This window comes from Carassius auratus, chromosome 10 (genome assembly GCF_003368295.1).
Source record: "Carassius auratus strain Wakin chromosome 10, ASM336829v1, whole genome shotgun sequence".
NCBI classification, from domain to species: domain Eukaryota; kingdom Metazoa; phylum Chordata; class Actinopteri; order Cypriniformes; family Cyprinidae; genus Carassius; species Carassius auratus.
This window is the reverse complement of record NC_039252.1, coordinates 3,570,533-3,593,337: the sequence shown is the minus strand read 5'-3', so window position 1 is coordinate 3,593,337 and position 22,805 is coordinate 3,570,533. Positions and strand designations below refer to the sequence as shown.

At 38.4% G+C, this 22,805-nt stretch overlaps 1 protein-coding gene across 2 annotated transcripts in view; it reads right to left on the bottom strand.

The window, feature by feature from the left end:
* Positions 1 to 22,805, bottom strand: part of epha5 (EPH receptor A5) — an 82,287-nt gene that overhangs the window by 20,807 nt on the left and 38,675 nt on the right. Inside the window, exons 6-8 of one of the 2 annotated variants that reach the window (XM_026273227.1) lie at positions 7,836 to 7,960; positions 5,278 to 5,437; positions 4,053 to 4,158 (exon numbers count right to left, since the gene is read on the bottom strand). In XM_026273227.1, coding sequence (XP_026129012.1) covers positions 4,053 to 4,158; positions 5,278 to 5,437; positions 7,836 to 7,960 — 391 coding nt within the window. The remainder of the gene's footprint in view (positions 1 to 4,052; positions 4,159 to 5,277; positions 5,438 to 7,835; positions 7,961 to 22,805) is intronic. The other variant, XM_026273228.1, reaches the window with a different exon arrangement.

Here is a 22,805-nt window from a genome sequence, read left to right as displayed (position 1 = left end):
ATGAATATGTCTTGACCTAGTAAGGCCAAAGAGGCTATTAACAACCCTGATTGCTTCCTGCAGGAGAGAGCGCGCTTCAAACCCATCTGTGACATAAAAGGTGACAGAAGTGTCAAGGCTGAGGCCCATGTGATACACTGATATACACTTTAAGAGTAATTGCCTGAAACCGTTACACTCTTGAGGGACATCCTAACCCTTGCTTAAACAATTCAACTGCCTTTCAAGTGACTTGTGAGAATTCAGCTGACTGATGTCTGATTGAGGTCTTGCTTTCATGCCAATCTTCAATCTCGATAAGGACTTGACACTATCAAATTAAAGGCTGTGACTTGGTTCAAGGGTGAAGAGTTAGGAGAGACAAACATTGTTTGAGGTTAGCATTATTAAGTTCTCTACTGACAGACATTCAAACCATTGAAAACGTTTGCTTAATTGTATTGATGTTACATGTATGCATTGTTTTCTGTTCTTTCTGTTTTGATGTAGTTTTCTGTTGTCTGTCAATCATCTCATTAGTTCCCATTGTTGGTTCATGCTTATAAGCCTTCAGTTCTCCCTTAGTCTGTGTCCGATCTCTTTATATGTTTGGGTTCCATGCCTGTTCTCCTGGATTTAACTTTTTAAAAGGCTTTTTGCTGATCTCCATACTTGTGCAGTTTATATCACCAAGGTGTGACAGAAGAATGAGCCCACTACAGTTTTTTTTTTTTGTTTTTCCCCACTCATCTGTCACCATGAACATTCCTGCAGTTGCCCTGTTAGGCCTGGAGTAGGGTGACCATCTGCTGGAAGACCACACATGGGACATTTTACATCTCATCTGCCTCATTACCCTGTACACTCACTCTGTTTTTTACCACGCCAGCCTGAGTGAATAATAAAAGGCACGCACTCCAGCAGACGGTCCCGGAGACAATTTTGGTGCAGTTGTGAAGTGGGTGATGGAGGATAATGGACTGTATTTCTCCTTCAAGAGGAAATAATAAACTGGTTTGGAGAGGTTGTTCTTAGTTCCCATGAACCGCGAGAATATCCTATGTCTCATGTTTCTCCTCTAGTTCCGTCCAGCTCTCCTAAGTTTCTTTTGACTTTTAAGCTCCCACCCAGCTTCCTTCTTCTGCCTCCTCTCTCTGCTGGTGCCTGTCAGTCCATCTGGGCGCTCTGATCCTCCTCAGGACTTCCAGCCTCCAGCTCCACCTAGGCTTGAGGATCCCCTGTCTCTGCCTCCAGCCTCCTAGTCCTGGACTCCACCTCGGTCCTTCGACCCATCGGCTCTGCCTTGACTCCTAGCTCCCTTGTCTCTGCTGTGGCCAGACATCCCAGTGGCTCTGCTAGGCTCCCCCATCCCTCCGGCTCCACTTGGTCAGTGGTCAACCATCCGCTGCCTCGGAACTCCACTCCTCCAAATTCACCTCCATCACTCTGCCTCTGTCTGGCTCCTCCTTCCCTCTGGCTCCACCTTCGTCTTCAGTCACTCTGGCTCTGCCACGGTTTTACGGATATCCACCTCCATCTTGGTTGCCTGAGCCATCAGCTCCGCCTTGGCCTTCCGGATCCTCAGTGTTGCCCTGGCTCTCCATCTACTTGGCTACATCTGGGTCTCTATCTCCAGTGGCTCCGTCTCCATTGTTTGTCCACAGGTTGTCGTCAAACCCTCTCCATCATGGCTCCTCCCTCCTTCGACTCCTCCTTGGGGCTTCGTCCTGGCTGGTCTCTGGCTCCTCTTGCTCCAGGCTTTCCCTTCGCTTCTTGCACCCTCCGCTCCCCTTTGAACTTTGGACTATTTTTGTTTCTGCCTCTCTCATGCTCCACATGCTCCTCCAGAGCCCCCACCCTCACTACTCAGTTGGACTTTGTTACAGCGCAGGGATGCGCTATTCCTGGAGGGGGTGAACTGTTACATGTATGTCTTTTTCTGTTCTTTCCGTTGTGACCTAGTTTTCCTGAGTTGCCTGATTATGTCATTCAGTTCACCTGTTGTCTGTTAAACATCTCATTTGTTCTCTTGTTTTGGTTTTTAGACTTTGTCTGTTCTCCGTCTATGTTAAGTTGGTTTCCGTGCCTGTATATATATATATATATATATATATATATATATATATATATATATATATATATATATATATATATATATATGTATATATATCATTTTCCAGTAATTTTCCTTGCCTTGCCCAAATATGCTAAAGTGTACATCTTTTCCACAACAGAAATAGCCATGAATTCTGATTAAATAAATTGTTGTCGTGTTCTTCCATTTGAAAAAAAAAACAAACAAACAACAAGTGCTTATGTAACTATGTCTATGTGTTCTGAGTTTCTGACTTAGTTTTGCCTGTGTCTTCATCAGTTCATTGTTTCCACCTGTTGTGTCATTAATTACCCCAGTTCAATTGCCAGTTATTACCTATGTTACATGTTTGCTTACACGATTCCTGAGTTATCCTGCCTGTTTTCTGAATGGATTTATATTAAATACTTATCTGTTGTATTCCCTGCTCTCCATGAGTTTGATCTGCCAGAGACGCATTACAGCTAATGCATTTTGATGCTAATGTTAATGCTAACACTGAATGTTGAACATTGAAAAATTGCTGTTCAATCAAACCATTAAATGTTTGAAACAAACGAATGAATGAATGAATGAATGTACTTCAGAGGGAGAATAGAAATGTTTTGCCATTAAATAAAACATTTACAGCTTAAGTTCATGTATTCCTTGGAAGCAGGAAATGATTTTTCCAGACAATTACTCTTTTAACTTCAAACTCAATATTTAATCTATTTTGAATAAAGTTAGCATTTTATAAGCGCAAACAAACATGAACACACCTTTATATCTGCACCTACTGCACTTCCAGCATAATTCCAGTAAATTGCAGACTGTTTATTATAGATAGACAGAACGCGTCTCGGTTTGTTTCCTCTAGTCAGCGAGGACAATAGCATGCATTACAGTCTCATTTTAAAATGTTGTGCCTGAAATGCTAAATAGGACAGCATGTATGAAACAGGATATTGTTGTTGGCTCCTCATCTTTTTCTGCCATTGTGTTTTGTGAAAAAAGAAAAAAAAAAATATCCCAATGCTGTTTACATTAAGACGTGAACAGGCACTTACTCACTGTAGAAATGAGGTCAGTGATCAGAGATGTAGATACATATGTGAGGTCTTTAACTAATTTAATTATTTACAGATAATCAATAATAATTTAACATTGATAAAGATAATTATGTCATTTCCTTTGTCCCTCCTGTGTTTCTCATTTTGTGAACTTTATCAGAAAAAACATTATGTATATGATGTGTTTAGTCTTAGACAAATATCAAAGTTATTTTTTTTTACAAAAAAATAAAATAAAAATTATATATAATTATAACTTGTGATTAGAGCTTTTACTTAAGATTATTATTATTTATTTATTTTATTTTTTTCAAAAAGCTTTATTTATATATTTACACTTACACAATGTGGTCCACAAGGGTGAAAGATACTGTAATACTTTAAACATACATTTATTGTCTAAAATGAATATTTAATGCAGCAATATTTATTTACTTGCTTCCTTTGTATTGTATTGTATTGTATTGTACAGTTGACTTTCTTACATTTGTAGATAAGGATCGAACTGTAAGACATAAGTTATTTTCTGAGGAAATCGTGTCTCACATGCTTCTAACATCACACTTATCTGTTAAAGCAACTGATAGGCCAGTTGTGCTAAATACTTACATGTTTGTTTGAAGCGCTTGATATAAAATAGCTAAGTTGCTTGAACTGCATAGAGATGCTCATTCACTAATGTAAAGTCACATGACAGACTGATGGATTTCCTGTGCACAGTGCACAAATGTGATTAACTGATGATCAGTGTTGATTATTTTCATTATTAATTTGACTAGTTGTTGCATCCCTGCTTGCTATGATAAAAAAAAAAGAAGAAGAAGAAAAAAAAAGAATGGAACCATTTATAGCAAACAGTTGTGAAATAGTTTAGAATGGAGCTTTCAAACAAAAGCCACTTGGATTTTGTGATGAGGTGTTCTTACCTGCCACTCATCAGGAAACCTGTGACCAATGCGATGAGGATGATGGCCACAGTAACAGCGACAGCGATGATGGGCACCTGACCCTGATCACTCGAGGCCGCTACTGCTGGAACACACACCAGAGAAACACAAGAGCAGGGTTTGAGAGTTCATCACAATCACTAACTTCTTTCTTGCTAAATTCATAGGGAATTACTGTAAGTGTACAGTGTGACATTCAATATTATATGCACCCAACACCACTGTAAATTTAGTTGATGTGCGGTCGCAGATTGTATACAATAATCTTTTTTTTTTTTTTTTTTACAAAAAAGTTTTACAAATGTTCCAGTTTATGGGATCTTTTGAATCACAAATGCAAAGAATTACGTAAAACTATATACAAATCCATGTTAGAGACGCATAATTGTCTATGATGTCCCAACTTATCAATGTTGCTGAAATGGGTTTGTGAGTTCTCAGCATGAACTGCAATATATTAATACATTATGCTCTTACTGTTATTGGATTAATGTTTCAATGTTTGCCAACTTTTTTTTTTTTTTTTTTTTGATATGCATCAGCATTCTCAAAGTTTGTGTCTCAAGCGTTGAAGCCTATCCAAACATCTCATATGTGACCCTGGAGCACAAGACAAGTCTCAGGTCGCCGGGGTATATTTTTTTAGCAATAGCCAAAAAAACATTGTATGGGTCAAAATTATAGATTTTTCTTTAATGCCAAAATAATTAGGATATTAAGAAAAAAAATCATGTTCCACGAAGATATTTTGTACATTTTCTACCGTAAATATATCAAAACGTAATTTTTGATTAGTAACATGCATTGCTAAGAACTTGATTTTTCTCAGTATTTAGATTTTTTTTTTGCAAATTCTGATTCCAGATTTTCAAATAGTTGTATCTCCTAACAAACCATAAATCAATGCAAAGTTGATTTAACCATCTTTCATATGATGTATGAATCTCAATTTAGAAAAATTAATGCTTAAGACTTTTGGTCTTAAGGTTTTGTGGTCCAGACTCACATATATCTTTCCTTTGTAAGGCAACTGGGCCTTCAGAAAACAAAAATAGCATAGTTTAATTATCATATAATCCTATTATATCCTATAACCTATACATAAATGTCCAATTAATTAATGATAAGAGAAGATAACATGAGATTTTATGACTAATAATGCAGAAATATCTGTATTGTATATGTATATATATGTTTGACTTACAGTAAGGGCTTGTTTCAAACTCAAAGCGACGGCTGAAGCCTCCGTAGCCCGCGGAGGTGCGTGCTCTGATTTGAAAGATGTACACTGAGGACGGTTTAAGGCCGTCCACCAAAACATCCGTCTCCTTTGACTTGATGATGGTGTAGCTGGTTTCCTGATCCTACAGAGCCACCAGAAGACAAAAACGGTCAGAGAGGGAGACAACGAGGGATAAAGGCCTTCTGTCCCATGAGAGAATGGCAAAGTGTGTGTGCTGTGGCCAGCAGTGAGGATCGGTTTCACGCTCTTCATTGGTTTTGTTTTAAAGCCCTGTGTTAAGTGCTCTGTCCATTAGCTTTCATACGAGTGGCATCGGGTCTTTACAGCTATTTGGTTTTTTAAGTGCATCGTATCATTGTTTCACAGAACGCTCCAAAACACTGAGGTCATGAGGAGCTGAGGCTCGTTTACAGACGTATTCTGTCTTTAAATGGCTCAACAAAGCAACCGGCAAATGCTGCAAGGTGAGCAGCAATCAGAGACGCGATCGGAGAGGGGATTTTGTTTCAGGCTTTGTGAGGATTGTCGCCAGCGGGGTGGTCGACTGAGACGCCCAACAACAGCCCTGCTTCTGTAGAGGATGAAGCCTGTCATCATCTGCTCAAGCTGCTGATGTTGCGCAGATGTCTCCTGGAGGAATTCTGAATAGTTTGCTGGTCTCTGTTTTCCATGCGTTGAGAATAACTGTGGACTAGAGACATCAAGCTCGTAAAAGGCCAGATTTACTAACAGCATTCAACAGCACTTATCCTTGTTTGGTGTTAAAAACTACTTTCATGATTTACTGAATAAATGTAGTGAAACTTTAGCGATTATAAAGTGTGCACATGGTTATTTTTATGGCTGACCTTATTACATATGCATTTGTATGAGTTGCCCTTTTAAGGAAACTGGTCTGCTGTGAGAACAAGAAATAAACATTCAGACTTTTTTTTTTATTATTTATGTAAATTTCATAAAAATATCAAAATTAAATAATTGTTTTCTTTAGATATTAGATAATTTTGTATGCAAATCTTAGATACTTGTCTAGCATTTTTGCATCTTTTTGAAGCCTAGAAGCTCCAGTTTCCAATTACTGTAGCTCCAATAAAAAAAATAATAAAAAAACACAACAACAGTACATTATTAGACTATATTCGGCCAAAGCCTTTTATACATTTTTTTTTTTTTTTTAGTTTTTATGGAGAAAAAAACTAAAATAAAATTTAGACTTTTCTAATCTAATTTAAGCATATTTGTGTCAATGACAATGGCAACTCAAGGTCAAGAATAAAACAACAACAACAACAAGAACAACAAGAACAACGAAAAATATTTAATTAAAATAAATACATTTTATTTATAAAAAAAAGAGGTTTATTTGGTTAACATTTTAACTTCATTAGTTAAAAAATACTTCTAAAGCATTTTAGCATTTATAATCTTAGGTGATATTGATTCCAAAATTTACTAATACATTATTAAAATCTAAATGTTGCATGTAATAATAAAAGTGAGCTTATATATACACACATGGAACAGTTGTATTTTATTAATTAATCCTAATAAAGATGAATAAATATTATAACAATCCGTAGCTCACTGTAATATTTGTTAATGCATTAAATATAGTTAACAAATGGGGCCTCTTTGTAAAGTGTTACAAATTCGGAAATGGATGGTTTGTTATTTTTTCCCTAATAAACATTTATTTTTTTATTTTTTTATGAAATGTATACAGAACATGAAACGTTATGATTTATTAGGATTATTTGAGTAATAGAAAATTCGAAATAACAGTATTTATTTAAAAATATAAATTTAGCACCACATACACTGATTTTTTTTTTTTTTTTTTTCACAAAAAAATAATAATAATTGAATGTGCATTTTTAGGGTAAGTGGTTGCTATTTATTTTAGCTACATTTAAATAATAAGAATTAAAAAAAATCTGTCATCTAAATGTGTTTATTTAAATGTAGCTAAAATACATTGAATGCAACCACTTACCTTAAAACATGCACATTCAATTATTATTATTATTATTTTTTTTTTAGTGTAAATACATTAAATGTAACTTTTATCCTGCAAAAATGAATATTAAAATAAATCTAACCAAAACCTTAAAAAGGCGATGTATCATGTTTTCTCAAAAAAATTAAGAAGTACAGCAGCTTTCAACAATGATGATAATGAGAAATATTTCATATTTCACATTTCATATATTCAAATGATTTCTGAAGAGTCATGTGACACTGAAGACTGGAGTAATGATGATGCTGAAAATACAGCTTTGATCACAGGAATTAATTAATTTTTAACATATTACAAACAGTTAATTTAAATTGCAATAATATTTCACAATTAAATATTTTCATGTATTATTTTTATCACATATAAAATCAGTCCTGGTGAGCAGAAGTGACATTTGATCTGTAGCGCATCTTTTTTAAGTAATCTAGAATTTTCTTTCTTTGTTTCTTTTGATTTGGGGGTGAAATGTAACCTGGGAATGTTTACAGCATGCAGTATTTACCTTCTCAAAATACTTGATCTCATACTCCAGGATGATGCCGTTGGGTCGGTCGGGTTCCTGCCAGGACACTGCGATGCTGTTCTTCGCCGTCTTGCCTTTTTTCACCACGGTTATAGGAGACGGAGCTGGGAACAAAACAGTTACATCTCACCTTACTTTTCAGCTCAAATCAAGCAGAAAATGTATTTTCTTGCGTGATGCAGTGAAGCCCTGATGCAATGTGCTGTAATTGTCATTTGAAGTTTTCCAAGTCTATATACTTGAGACTTATATTTGATAAGTCCAACCCCTCAGCAATTCCTAATTAAATGAAGATATCACATTGTTCTAATTACTTGAATGAGTTTCATAAAGTTCAGAGAAAAAGCAATTCAGAAATATGAAATAGTCCACACATCAGTGGCAGAGACAATCAGAGAGAATGCCTTTCATCTGAACTATTTGATCGCTTTGAGAAAACACTTTGAACGTGGATTCAGGCAATGACATGCTTTAATGTTTGTACAACCTAATTATGGCAGATGAAAAATGCATGGTGAAATCTGTCCTGATTTACCTCCTTCCCATAAACTCCCAGACATGACATCACTCACAACAAGTATGCAACTGTTTTATAGTTTATATCATTTGTCCATAAAAGAGTATGAATGATACTACTTAGAATAACTTTGTTAAATATTCACAATATTATATTAGGGTGGAATTTAAACTCTGAGTTGCAAGAGTGGTTTTGAAATACTGAATGAATAATTGAAAGAACTGATTTACTGAATTGCTAAATAAAGCATTACACAGATTGCACTGGCTAAGCTGCATGGTTGTACCTTAAAATATCTATAATGTATAACCTGAAGTGTTAGATTACATTACATTAAGCAATTATATAACTGTAGGATGTTTTAAAAAGAACTGAGACAAAATATGACAGCTCAAATGATGTAAAGATAAGAAATTGGCACTTTATTGCGTGGCGGGTTGGGGCGGGTAAATAAAAAAATAAATAAAAATAAAATAAAATTTATGTTGCATGGAATTTAATCCTCTCCTTGAACTGTCACCTTATCGTGGTGGAGAGGTTTGAGTACCCGAATGATCCTGGGAGCTATGTTGTCTGGGGCTATATGCTCCTGGTAGGGTCTCCCAAGGCAAACAGGTCCTTGGTGACGGGCCAGACTAAGAACAGTTCATAAAACCCCTTATGGCAAAATTAAAATCAAGGACCGTGACGTCGCCCGGCATGGCGCAGCCGGGGCCCCACCCTGGAGCCAGGCCCGGGGTTGGGGCTCGTATGCGAGCGCCTGGTGGCCGGGCCTTCCCCCATGGGGTCCGGCCGGGCTTAGCCCGAAGGAGTGACGTGGGGCCGCCCTCCTGTGGGCTCACCACCTGCAGGAGGGAGCGTAAGGGGCCGGTGCATAGAGGATCGGGCGACAGTCGAAGGCGAGACCCCCGACGACCCGATCTCTGGACACGGAATCTGGCTTTAGGGACGTTGAATGTCACCTCGTTGGCGGGGAAGGAGCCTGAGCTTGTGCGGGAGGTCGAGAGGTACCGACTAGAGATAGTCGGGCTCACCTCAACGCACAGCTTGGGCTCTGGAACCACACTTCTTGAGAGAGGCTGGACTCTTTACCACTCTGGAGTTGCCCATGGTGAGAGGCGGAGGGCTGGAGTGGGTTTGCTAATAGCCCCCCAGCTCAGCCGCCATGTGTTGGAGTTTACCCCGGTGAACGAGAGGGTCGCTTCCCTGCGCCTTCGAGTCGGGGATAGGTCTCTCACTGTCGTTTGTGCCTACGGGCCGAACGGCAGTGCGGACTACCCGGCCTTCTTGGAGTCTCTGGGAGGGGTGCTGGAAAGTGCTCCGACTGGAGACTCCGTCGTTCTACTGGGGGACTTCAACGCTCACGTGGGCAGTGACAGTGACACCTGGAGGGGCGTGATTGGGAGGAACGGCCCCCCTGACCTGAATCCGAGCGGTGTTCTGTTATTGGATTTCTGTGCTAACCACGGTTTGTCCATAACGAACACCATGTTCAAGCATAAGGGTGTCCACCAGTGCACGTGGCACCAGGACACCCTTGGCCGGAGGTCGATGATCGACTTTGTGGTCGTGTCATCAGACCTTCGGCCGTATGTCTTGGACACTCGGGTGAAGAGAGGGGCGGAGCTGTCAACTGATCACCACCTGGTGGTGAGTTGGATCCGATGGCGGGGGAGGAAGCTGGACAGACTCGGCAGACCCAAACGTACTGTGAGGGTCTGTTGGGAACGTTTGGCCGAGCCCCCTGTCAGAGAGATCTTCAACTCCCACCTCCGGCAGAGCTTCGACCGGATCCCGAGGGAGTCTGGAGATATTGAGTCCGAGTGGACCATGTTCTCCACCTCCATTGTCGCTGCGGCTGCTCGGAGCTGTGGCCGTAAGGTCTCCGGTGCCTGTCGAGGCGGCAATCCCCGAACCCGGTGGTGGACACCGGAAGTAAGGGATGCTGTCAAGCTGAAGAAGGAGTCCTATCGGGCCTGGATGGCTTGTGGGACTCCGGAGGCAGCTGACAGGTACCGGCAGGCCAAGCGGACTGCAGCCCGGGTAGTCGTGGAGGCAAAAACTCGGGCCTGGGAGGAGTTCGGTGAGGCCATGGAGAAGGACTATCGGTTGGCCTCGAAGAGATTCTGGCAAACTGTTCGACGCCTCAGGAGGGGGAAGCAGTGCCCTACCAACACTGTTTACAGTAGAGATGGGCACCTGTTGACCTCAACTGGGGATATCGTCGGGCGGTGGAAGGAATACTTCGAGGATCTTCTCAATCCCACCGACTTGTGTTCCGTTGAGGAAGCAGTGGCTGGGGACTCGGAGGGGCACTCGTCCATCACCCGGGCTGAAGTCATCGAGGTAGTTAAAAAGCTCCTCGGTGGCAAGGCACCGGGGGTGGACGAGATCCGCCCCGAGTACCTCAAGTCTCTGGATGTTGTGGGGCTGTCTTGGCTGGCACGCCTCTGCAACATCGCATGGCGGTTGGGGACAGTACCTCTGGACTGGCAGACCGGGGTGGTGGTCCCTCTTTTCAAGAAGGGGGACCGGAGAGTGTGTTCCAACTATAGGGGGATCACACTTCTCAGCCTCCCTGGAAAAGTCTATGCCAGGGTACTGGAGAGGAGAATTCGGCCGATAGTGGAACCTCGGATCCAGGAGGAACAGTGTGGTTTTCGTCCCGGTCGTGGAACACTGGACCAGCTCTATACCCTTTCCAGGGTGCTGGAGGGTTCATGGGAGTTTGCCCAACCAGTCCACATGTGTTTTGTGGACTTGGAGAAGGCATTCGACCGTGTTCCTCGCGACATCCTGTGGAGGGTGCTCCGGGAGTATGGGGTCGGCGGCTCCCTACTTAGGGCTGTTCGGTCCCTGTACGACCGGAGCAAGAGCTTGGTTCGCATTGCCGGCAGTAAGTCAGACCTGTTCCCGGTGCATGTTGGACTCCGGCAGGGCTGCCCTTTGTCACCGGTTCTGTTCATAATTTTTATGGACAGAATTTCTAGGCGCAGCCAAGGGCCGGAGAGTGTCCGGTTTGGGGACCATACGATTTCGTCGCTGCTTTTTGCGGATGATGTTGTCGTGTTGGCATCCTCAGACCAGGACCTTCAGTGTGCATTGGGACGGTTTGCAGCCGAGTGTGAATCGGCTGGGATGAGAATCAGCACCTCCAAGTCCGAGGCCATGGTTCTCAGTCGGAAAAGGGTGGATTGCCCACTTCAGGTTGGTGGAGAGTTCCTGCCTCAAGTGGAGGAGTTCAGGTATCTTGGAGTCTTGTTCACGAGTGAGGGAAGGATGGAACGTGAGATTGACAGACGGATCGGTGCAGCTTCTGCAATAATGCGGTCGCTCTACCGGTCTGTCGTGGTGAAGAAGGAGCTGAGCTGTAAGGCAAAGCTCTCGATTTACCGGTCAATCTACGTTCCTACTCTCACCTATGGTCATGAGCTGTGGGTCATGACCGAAAGGACAAGATCCCGGATACAGGCGGCCGAAATGAGCTTTCTCCGTCGGGTGGCTGGGCGCTCCCTTAGAGATAGGGTGAGAAGCTCGGTCACTCGGGAGGAGCTCAGAGTAGAGCCGTTGCTCCTCCACATCGAGAGGAGCCAGCTGAGGTGGATCGGGCATCTATTTCGGATGCCTCCTGGACGCCTTCCCAGGGAGGTGTTCCAGGCACGTCTCACCGGGAGGAGGCCCCGGGGAAGACCTAGGACACGCTGGAGGGACTATGTCTCCCGGCTGGCCTGGGAACGCCTCGGGGTCCCCCCGGAAGAGCTGGAGGAAGTGGCTAGGGAGAGGGAAGTCTGGGCGTCTCTGCTTAGACTGTTGCCCCCGCGACCCGGCCCCGGATAAGCGGAAGATGATGGATGGATGGATGGAATTTAATGGTGGAAATTTTGATTATTTCCAGATTTTCAGTTCATTCAGCAAAATGATTCATTTACTGATTCGTTCAGTGACCATTTCTTCATATTACACAAATACGCCAGCAGTTGGCGAAAAAAGAGTGTCTTATGTATTATGTCTAACGAACGTATTTACTTGCGACAAAAACTGATTTGGCTTTATTAAAGTGTGTGCATGATCGCGTTAAATAAATAGTCTAAATAAATTGTTCAGATTATCAAAGCACGAGGTTTTATCGGCGATTAACGAGTTATGTTCTGTTTTCCAAATATGTAAACAAGCGTTTGTGCACCAATAACTGCACTTTTTATCTGCTGATTGCTGATTCATTTGTCATTCATTTCATTCATGAACGAGATGTATCAGTTCATTCAACTCCTTCACCTACGAGAATATCGTATTCATTGAACGAGAAATTAGTCTTTTACTGTATATGGTCAGTGGATTACGTAAACGAGAACGATTCGTTCACCTAAAAGATTTGTTCAGGAACGAACCATCATAGTTGAATTATCTATAGCCTATATTAAATATCTGGAATAGATATTTTCATATTTTATTAGGTTCTTTGATAAGGTTACGATACGAAGGTATAAGTAGCAACGTAACTTCCGTGTGTCCCGATGCGCGGGGCGGGTCGAGGCGGGTCAAGAAATGTTATTTTATTTGTGGGGCGGGCTGAGGTGGGCCAAATAATTTCATAAAAGCGGGACCCGCGAGTAGGAAAAAAAACCTTACTCGCGCATCACTAATGTGTGGCTAAAATGCTAATACTGTTTGGGATATTACTTACATTATATAAATCTGAGACAGACTTTATACATTTGCTAGTTATATTGCACTGTGGGAATTAAAATCCAATTCAACAAGAATAAACACATATTGCAAAAGAAAAACTTGTTGATTTTACTCATTCTTTCTCTTCTGCTTCTCAGTTTTCCTCCCACATGGTTGTGTTTGGTGTCACTCATATGAGAAACACACATAAAAAAGCCCCTATCCGTCTATACATGGAGAGCTGAAATCAAACCCGGCTTTATATTCCTCAACAGAAGTGTCGGACTGTGTCCATGAGATAAATCACGTTTAAATTCTCCGGACGATCCCTCAGGCGCTGATCCAACAGCTCAATAGAAGCCCATGATAGGAAAGCAAAGAAAAGTCTTCTTTTCCCCATCCTCTCTTCCCAAACAAAGAGTAACTGTATCCTTTCTGCTCAGACAAAACTGTAATCATTCCTATCTTAAAAGCCTGAAACGGTATACTTGGCAACCTGATCTTCAGGCCTGCAGGAGAAGAGAGGTCTTGTGGAGGGTAGATGGGCCACTTAAACTGTTAAATGTTTGACTTTCAGTCAGCCGGGAGACACGGCCCTTTGAGTTATTGATTCTCAATAATCCTTAAGGTCAGCCAAGGGAATTTTGATCTATATTGGTGATGGCAAGAAACAAAAACATCAGCAGGGGATCCATCAAACAAAATACATGTGCTGTTTGACAGAGAGTGAGAATATATATCCAAACGCATAAATATAGGTTAGGCCCACGCAAAATCTTTGCCCTGCATATTTACACAGAATCTAAACGCACGCATCGCATGTTATGAACTGTATGTGTCTGTTTATCTGGAAGAACCACTGAGTTTCTATGATAATACATGTGGCTTGAGTTTCTCTCTCAATGTATGTCTGTTGGATCTTTCTGCTGAAGATTAAAAGGGTAACTCACCCAAACATTTTAATTTTGTCAATGTTTACTCACACTCATGCTATTCAAATCAGATTAAATATGTTTATAATACACAGTTTGTGTCCAAAAACGTATTTTTTAAGCTTTGAAAAGTACATATAATTCAGTATAGGTCTGGAAGTAAAGTTAAATGGAACGAACAAACAAACAAAAAAGAATCCATGAAGTTTACATAAAAAGCTGTGGTTGCCAGAACTTTACAATAAATAAATAAAATTGAAGATAATATTAAAAATTAGATTTTCAAAATGCACTAGTATTGGTATTAACATTAGCTATGAATAATGAATGCTTTAGAATAATTTTGCATTGATAGCTATTGTTAACTAATGTAGTCAACTAAGGTTAACCAAAGACGTTTATTGTAAAGTGTTAAAATATATATATATATATATTTTTAAACAAAGAGTTCCACCTTAAAAACCCAGGTGATAATGAGAAAGTCCCATGATGAATAAAAGTTCATCACAAGTAGTCATACACACAAACACAAAACACCATTATGGTTACACAACTTATTATCCAATTCCAAAAAAATAAAACAAATAAAAATAAATACATACTGTAAAATGACATGAAATGTTTTACCATTTAGTAATTTCAATATATTTGATCATACTTTGTAATACAGTAAGTGTAAACCCCATTTCACCATACAGAAATCCATTTAGCATCTAATTCCACAGATATTCCCTTAAAAGCAACCCAGCAAATGTAAAAATGTGTGCAGAGTTGGTGTAGACCTATATGACAGCACAAAAGCAGCGAAACCTTTCTCTGTGTGAATTTTCAGTCCTATTTTTAGTTCAGTGAGAAATTTTCATCTACAGTAGCATTCATTCTGGACCGTCTAATAAATGTGATAAAACCAGATACTGTGTATTTAACAGCTTGAACTGCATCTTTTCCATTTCCAAAACCCACAGTCAGTAAATCAAAACACTCTGAGTTGCGAAACGAAACACAGTGGGCTATGAAAGCCAAAGGTAATAAAGTCCTGGACAGTCTCATCACCAGTGACAGCTCCCAGTGCAAAGGTCCCGCCAGAGTGCCGCCTCTCAGTTCATTAACAGATGGATCGGCAGCCTTCTCTGGGAAGCGTGTCAGAGGAAGTGTGATGATTGCACTCTGATTAATGCTTCCAAATGGGAAGTGTTGCCTTTATCTAGTGTGAGAATCTTCAAACTCGCAAAGGCTTGATATCTGCGCCAGCCAAAGAAACAGCATGAAATGTCACTACTTCCACAAGAACTCATGTAGCGAACTATTTTTGTCTTTTTTTTTTTTTTTCACACAACCCGAGCCGCTTTAGCTTAGTTAATCGCAGCTGTCAACAAGAATCCAGCTTAGCGTGAGCAGCATCAAAAACCAAAAAAAACCTTCAACACTGACTGCAGGCAGTATTGAGTTTTGTGTAGGCGGAATCTTCCAAGCAAATATTTGCATGTGATTTAATTGAAGTTAGCATGCCGGGCCGCGGTTTTCATCTGGGTAAGAAAGGTCATCTCCTCCGCTCCGTCCCTGAATGACTGCCAGCTCCAGGATCTCAACAGGCCGTGTGTTTGTAAACAAGTGTTGTTTGGGGAGCCCTGCCGAGAAGCAAGATGAAAAACCACTGGCAGAGCTGAGCGGCCCATCGGCCAAATCTAGGCCTGAGATATAACTCCTGCCAACAGATGCCTGTGCCAGCCAGAGGCCTGGCCTGAGAACTATGAGCTACCAAAAACAATCTTAACTATTTGCCAAACGTATCTGCCCTGATGCATAGCATCTGGCTAGACAGATTTTAAGACAATGCCAACATCTTTTCTTAACCAGCACTATTGTACTTCGTTCGAAAGGTTGGGTTTTTAAAATATTGTTCAGCAAGGCTGATTTTATTTGATTAACATTACAGTTAAATGGTAATATTAGTATTGCAATTTAAAATAGCAGTTTTGTATTTTCAGATATTTTAAAATGTTTTTATTTCTGTTCAATATTCCAGCCTTTAGGGTCATGTGATCTTTCATGAATCATTCTAATATGATGATTTGCTGCTCAAGAAACATTTCTGATTATTATCCAACATAGACTCATTGGAAATAAGTGCCTCTTTACCTATATTTTTGCAAAACTAAAAAAAAAAAAATAAATAATAAAAAAAAACCTTATCCTATACACGAATCACTGCAGTTTCCTGTTGAAATGAACACTAGAGGCAGTAAAACTCCTTTTTAAACAAAGTATGATTTGCAGGTCCACAGTTTTGATTAATAAAGCATCATTTTCGCACAATTACTTGATGAATATTACGAGACAATACTATGATATGATAAACTGATACTTTTGAACATCTCATCACATATACAGCTTCATAACTCATGCGGAGTTTTCTAACCCAGTAAATTTACACGCAATTTGGCGGTGCATTTGATAGACGAAGACCTCCGGTACGATCAAAATAGCTCAAATCCGCATAAGGAAGTCAAAATAGCACGGCTGGATCAACAGATGTGTTTTTATATGACTTTTCTATTTGCTAACACTATCAGGTAGGTTTGGTGTTGGGGATATTTCCAACACGATAGAGCATTAACTTTTAGCGACACTCCTTGGATATTTGAATTATGAATCACTGCAATACATGCCTGAAGCAATGAATACAAACACATAAATATGTGCCAGGCTCAGATATAGCATTTTAGTGTCACTCACTGGATGTTTCACAAATGTGCAGTGAGCTACATAATAATGGTGCTAAAGAAATGTATTTAGAGACACGTATTTCGAATGAGCCTGGGTTGTTATTTTTGTGAAAAAAATAAAGAAATATTCCAAAACATTATAAATGTCTTTACTGACATATTTGATCAATTTAAATGCAAATTTGATGTATTATATATATATATATATATATATATATATATATATATATATATATATATATATATATATATATATATATATATATATAAAATGTAATACATATATATTTATAATATGTAATACACTATTATATAATATAAACTATTTATTTCTGACTTTATTTCTGACTATTTATTTCTGACTTTTAAACTTTTGAATTTAAAACAAAAAATAATGTAGAAGCAGTTTTCACTAGTAAATTAAGTAACACAATAAATATAACATAACATTTAAAAGTCGCAAAACTTAAAATGTATTTTCCCAGCCTGATCTCATGGCAATTCGTACATATTTAACGCAGTGGCTAATTTGTACGAATTTGTACAACCTCACTCATACAAATTCATAAGATGCTAAATCGTACGTATTTTACGAGTTGCACAATTCGTATGAATTTGTTGGAATGACTTACACTTAACCCTGCCCCTAAACCTACCCGTCACTGGTGTCTGGACAAATAGTACAAAATTGTACAAATTAGCCACCTTGAAACAATTTATGAACTGGTCGTGAAATAGCATTGTATTTTCTTGAAAAACAGAATTTTAATAATCTTTATTTTTATGTTTTAATTCATATATATTTTTACACTGTACTTTGAGTTTACTGTAGTTTGTAGTTAGATGTTACTTATAATTTAAAGTAGTCAAACTGCAGTCCAGATATTCTTTTATAATTAGACTTGTAGCTACATCCTATCCAACAAAACATTGTTAATAACACTGATGCTACCCAAGCGCTGAATCAGTTTTTTGCATTGATTCCTTTGCATGATCTGGACAAACCATTCAATTTATTAGCATGAACAAGAATTTCTAATTGTACGTTTATACAACAATGATACACTGAAAGCATTTTTCCTTTACATTTTTGAAAAGTTTGTGTACAGACGACAACAACATTGGCAAACACTCACACAGATATACGAAAATTACTAAAAATGCGGTTTTATTCATGCCAAGCCACATGCATGGCAGTGCACATTAGCATTCTTCTACAGAACCAGAGAAACACACATAAAACGATTGCACATTTTTATAGATTACACAGAAACAATAACTTCATTTACATTTACATTTATAATTTAATTTAATATAATTTTTTTCTTTTACCTAAGTTTTTGCACCTAAGTCGTGGTATTGCTGGCCCGAGACTCAAATCCACAACTTTAGGGTTAGGGGTCAAACTCTCTAACCACTAGGCCACGACTTCCCCGTTGTGCTGCTACTGACTGGTAACATAAACATGTCACTGAAAACTAGTTTAAAACTGACTGCCACACAATTGAAAGTTAGCTGCGTCAGTACTTTTAGCTAGTTACTTTCTAAACTCGACTGGGTCACCATCTGCAGAGACTGAAACAATCCAGTGCCGGAAGTACTGAGTTTAGTACAGCACAAGTGCTCACAGCCATGTGCAAGAAGAGCTTTGCTGAGAGGCTTTGAGAATACTTAGTGTCACAACTCTTTTCAGACCGACACGTCAGGCACTCAGCTGTCAATGAGAAAATAGTTCAAGCTCACAAAATAATTCGGCAAAAAGAGCCCCACAAATGCCTCCACTCATGCGTCTGTCGACATTTATCAGGGAAAGCACTTGAGAGGCACGCCAATGCTATGCGTTAATCACTTGCACCTGCAAACTATCCAGTTTGTTTTGAAATCCCGCTCGAAAAACGCTGGAAATTAGTGTGCATTTGATCAACCTGCAAAATCTGCTCCCGGTTCTAAAAATCCCAGCACTTGTGAAGTAAAAACAGAATTTATGTCATCGACGTCTTTGTAAAAATGCGCATTAGCGAGCTAGCGTTCTGCACACAAGCTTTGTTGACTATGCGTGGCGGCCCGCCTTGTGCTGCAAAAATTATCATTTTGCTTGTCATAATTAATAGTGTTTTAAAGAGCATAATTCCTCTGTTGATTTGAGAGTAACTTAATGAGCTGAGCAGATGTTGAAGTCGTCTCTTCAGGGGGAAAATACTGTAGCCTCGCAGGCCCAGTGAAATAGATTAGCACCCTAAGACTGTTTCTGTACGCCTCGTAACCACATCTGCTGCGCTTTTGTGACAGAGATGCATCGGCATGGAAATAGGCACAAATATTATGTTAAATATTTCTCCCTAAATTAGAATGCAACGGCCGTGCGTAAAGGTTTTGCGGGAAAAAAAAAGGCCTGAGAGTTTAGGATAATGGATTACGCAAAGTGAAAATAAATGTTGTTAGCCTGACGGCACCTGCAGCACCTGCGTCTCTTATTGCGTCGCAATGCTGTGGGTCTGTAAGCTGGAGCGACTCTGCCTTATTCTAATATTGACTTATAGGTCACTAGCGGGTTGACGTTTTCATGCTGTTTAGCATTGATTTGCTTGTCACAACGTTCAATAAATGAAAATCAGAAACTGACTGACCAGAAGCATTTCATTTTATAGGTAGATCATTTCTTTTATACAGAACCTTTATCTCCATAACTTAATAAAAGAATGGCAAAAAAAATAAATACAAATAAAAATAAGAGCAGGATAACATCATATAGGTTATTATAACAGCAGTTTTACAATGTAATGACTATGTTATTATAATACCAATATATATTTTATATCAAACAATATATAGAGTGATACAAATCAATTAGTTTTTTTTCATCTAAAATTATATATATATATATATATATATATATATATATATATATATATATATATATATATATATATATATATATATATATATATAGTTACATTTTATTTTAAGGTGTCCTTGTTACAGTGTAATTTTGCATTTAAGTACTGAGTGATATTAATGAACATCACGTACTTACAATATGGTAAGGGCTAGGATTCAGGTTACTTGCATGTAATTATGCATAATTTATTGTTGTTATAATACCATATAGATGTAATGTGTTACAAGGACAGCATAAAATAAAGTGTTACCAAAAATGCTTTTGGTAAATACAATTGAATTTCACCTTTATTTCAGTTAGCAAAAGCATATTTAATAATTTTAAATTGGACCGATAACAAAACAATATTAATCATGATACTGTTATAGAGAAAACGAATATGATTTCCATCTTCATTCAAAGTTGTCAGTGTAATATTTTAACTGGTATATTAAGATGAGAACGCAATGCACTGCATTGTAGGAATGTTCCAGAATGTTTCTGGTTTGAAGATTTGCTTCAAACGAGGGAAGACAAAAGCAAGATAATGGAAAAGTGATTTTCAGTCAGACGACACAGAGGAAGCCTGTATCCCCCCTCAATTTTTCAATAGCCCATCACCTTCAGACAGTCAAGCACCTTTTTGAGCACGTCTGGTCTCAGTACTCCAGCCAAACCTCTCGCTCAGCCTCCAGCCATCCAGTTCACATAAAACATGACCGCTACTCGACACATCGAACGTACGGATTATCCCAACCGCGAGTGCTCAGCATTGACTGCAACCTGCGCTTGCCGTGATCCATACACACACACACACACACACACACACACACACAGAGGAGTCCCAACCCCCCCGTCTCTGGCCAATCCCCAGCAATTACAGACCCTCTTTCAGATAAAGCAGATTACGCTTCAGTGTCCATTAGGGTCATCATTAGCTTAATGAAAGGTCAAAAGCAGTCAGAAAAAGGTGCCAGTTTACCCCCTCTTCTTTATGTGACAAAGAAGTCACATGACAACCACAAAAATGAATTACATGAATTGACTAGTCAAGAGTTTTTATTATTATTATTATTATTATTATTATTATTATTATTATTATTATTATTATTATTTTATATATTGTTTAACTGTAGTTTTAAAGCCAACATGTAATACGATTTTAGTTTATTCTAATTGTCCCTATTTAATTGCAGTATTATTATGCACATTATTCTAAATTAAAATGTTTATTTCCGTGAGCTTTCCCGAAATCTAATTACTTCCGCCATCGCTGAAATTAGTTTCCTTTTCTAATAATATGAGCAAGGCCATGTGAGTGGGGAAAAATAACATTAACCAATATAATACTGTAGAAAAGATAAATCACTTTTAATATCGTTTAATATCGCGACTCTTTCTGCAAAAATAATGGTTCTTTATCGGCTTCCAATTAACTTTTTTTTTCCAGTACACGAAAGGTTCATTAAAGAGGACCAAGGCTTCTTAGTATAATTTAAAGATATACAGGTACATCCCAAATTAGTATTATACATTTTTGTAAATTATTTAAAAAAGTGAAACTTTCATATGTTCTAGATTCATTACATGTAAATTAAAATATTTCAAAAAAGTATAAACTCAAATATTTCCCATCACATTCTCCCAACTCCTTGCAAAAAAGAAATACATACTAAATAAATACCTATATTACAGAAATAACATAATTTTGAATACTTTTAAGTATAAGTGTAAACAAATTGTAATGTTTTCAGGCATTTAAACAATTGTTTATCCAACTAAATTACATCTTATACATATTTCCATAACATATTATATTGTCTTTGATATATTGTTAGCGTGTTAAATGTACTGAGAAGCATGTATAATAAACTGCAATACACTTAGATATGAAATAATATAATTATATAACATCATTTCTATTTAAACTTGTGTCTTTATTTAAATAAACTTGTAATTACATATTAATTATGATGAAACTGCAGCTTTCAAAATCAGAATTGATAATTTACATTATATTATGAATTAAATAAATTGTAATAATGAAGTACTTTAAATGTGTTACAATATATTAGTCAACACATCAGAATAAGTGTACTATAAAATAAGCATAAAAATATCAAAACACAAGGATTAAAAGTTTATTTTAAAGTATTTGTTTTATTTGATATTATTACCAATGCACTTTTGTTTTAGTACACTTAATTGTACTTTAGTGTGCTAAGAATCATTAAAGTGTTTGTCTTTAAGTAAGCTTAAATGTATTTTATTTTAAGTACTATAATCAGTATATAAGTATCTTATATATAAGTAATAAGTATCTGCAATTCCAGTTTATTATTATACTTCATAGGTACACTACAAAGGAACACTACAAATGTTCAATACAATTAAATGCATTTCCTTTTCACAGGGCCCACCAAATTATAATTTGAGCTCCATTCTTATTTTTCACCTAAGGAATTTGAAATATTACACAAAACATAAGTAAAGCTGCATTAAGCCTAATTATGGACTATAGAAGACTATGTCTCCAAATACAGTTTTATGTTTAAAATAGACACTTTTCCTGATCGAATCAAATCCAAAGATTAGACATAACCCCATGAACTCTGTCATGTTCAGCTTAAAGAGCCACACAGATGGGAAATCAAAAATTACCTGTATTACAGTGTATGATGTGGCTGTCCATCAGTGTAAACAATGTGCAAAGTAATTAAACCAAAAAGTACACGATTTATAAAGTTATTGGCTTCTAAAGTAAGGAGTCGACTCTGAATCGCTGAAACGAGTCGTTATAGATTTCAAATCTTTTGCCCATCTCTATGTACGTCACTAGGAACACTTTGCATAATAATCTCCACCTACTGTGTTGGGAGAAACGGAACTCTGACTTGCCCCCCCCCCCCCACACACACACACAGACGCTCTGGTTGGTGTGAGAGCATCATGTCGAGGAGACTGTTTGTTTTATTTTCACTGCAAAAGAATGAAGATCAGAAGAACCAATGGCTAAAATTCTTTTTTGTTTAAAATTCATTGTGTTCACAACATTTCACTGATGACTGCTTTTCTAATCTCGGTGAGTACAAGGCGGGATTTTCAAAGCGTTTGGCCATAAAAGAGGGTTCATTACCAACTTTATTTAGACCAAAGAGCATCTCCGAATCACAACGCGAAGTATGATTATGAAGTTATGTGTTTGTTTTCTCCCGAGCGTCTTATCAG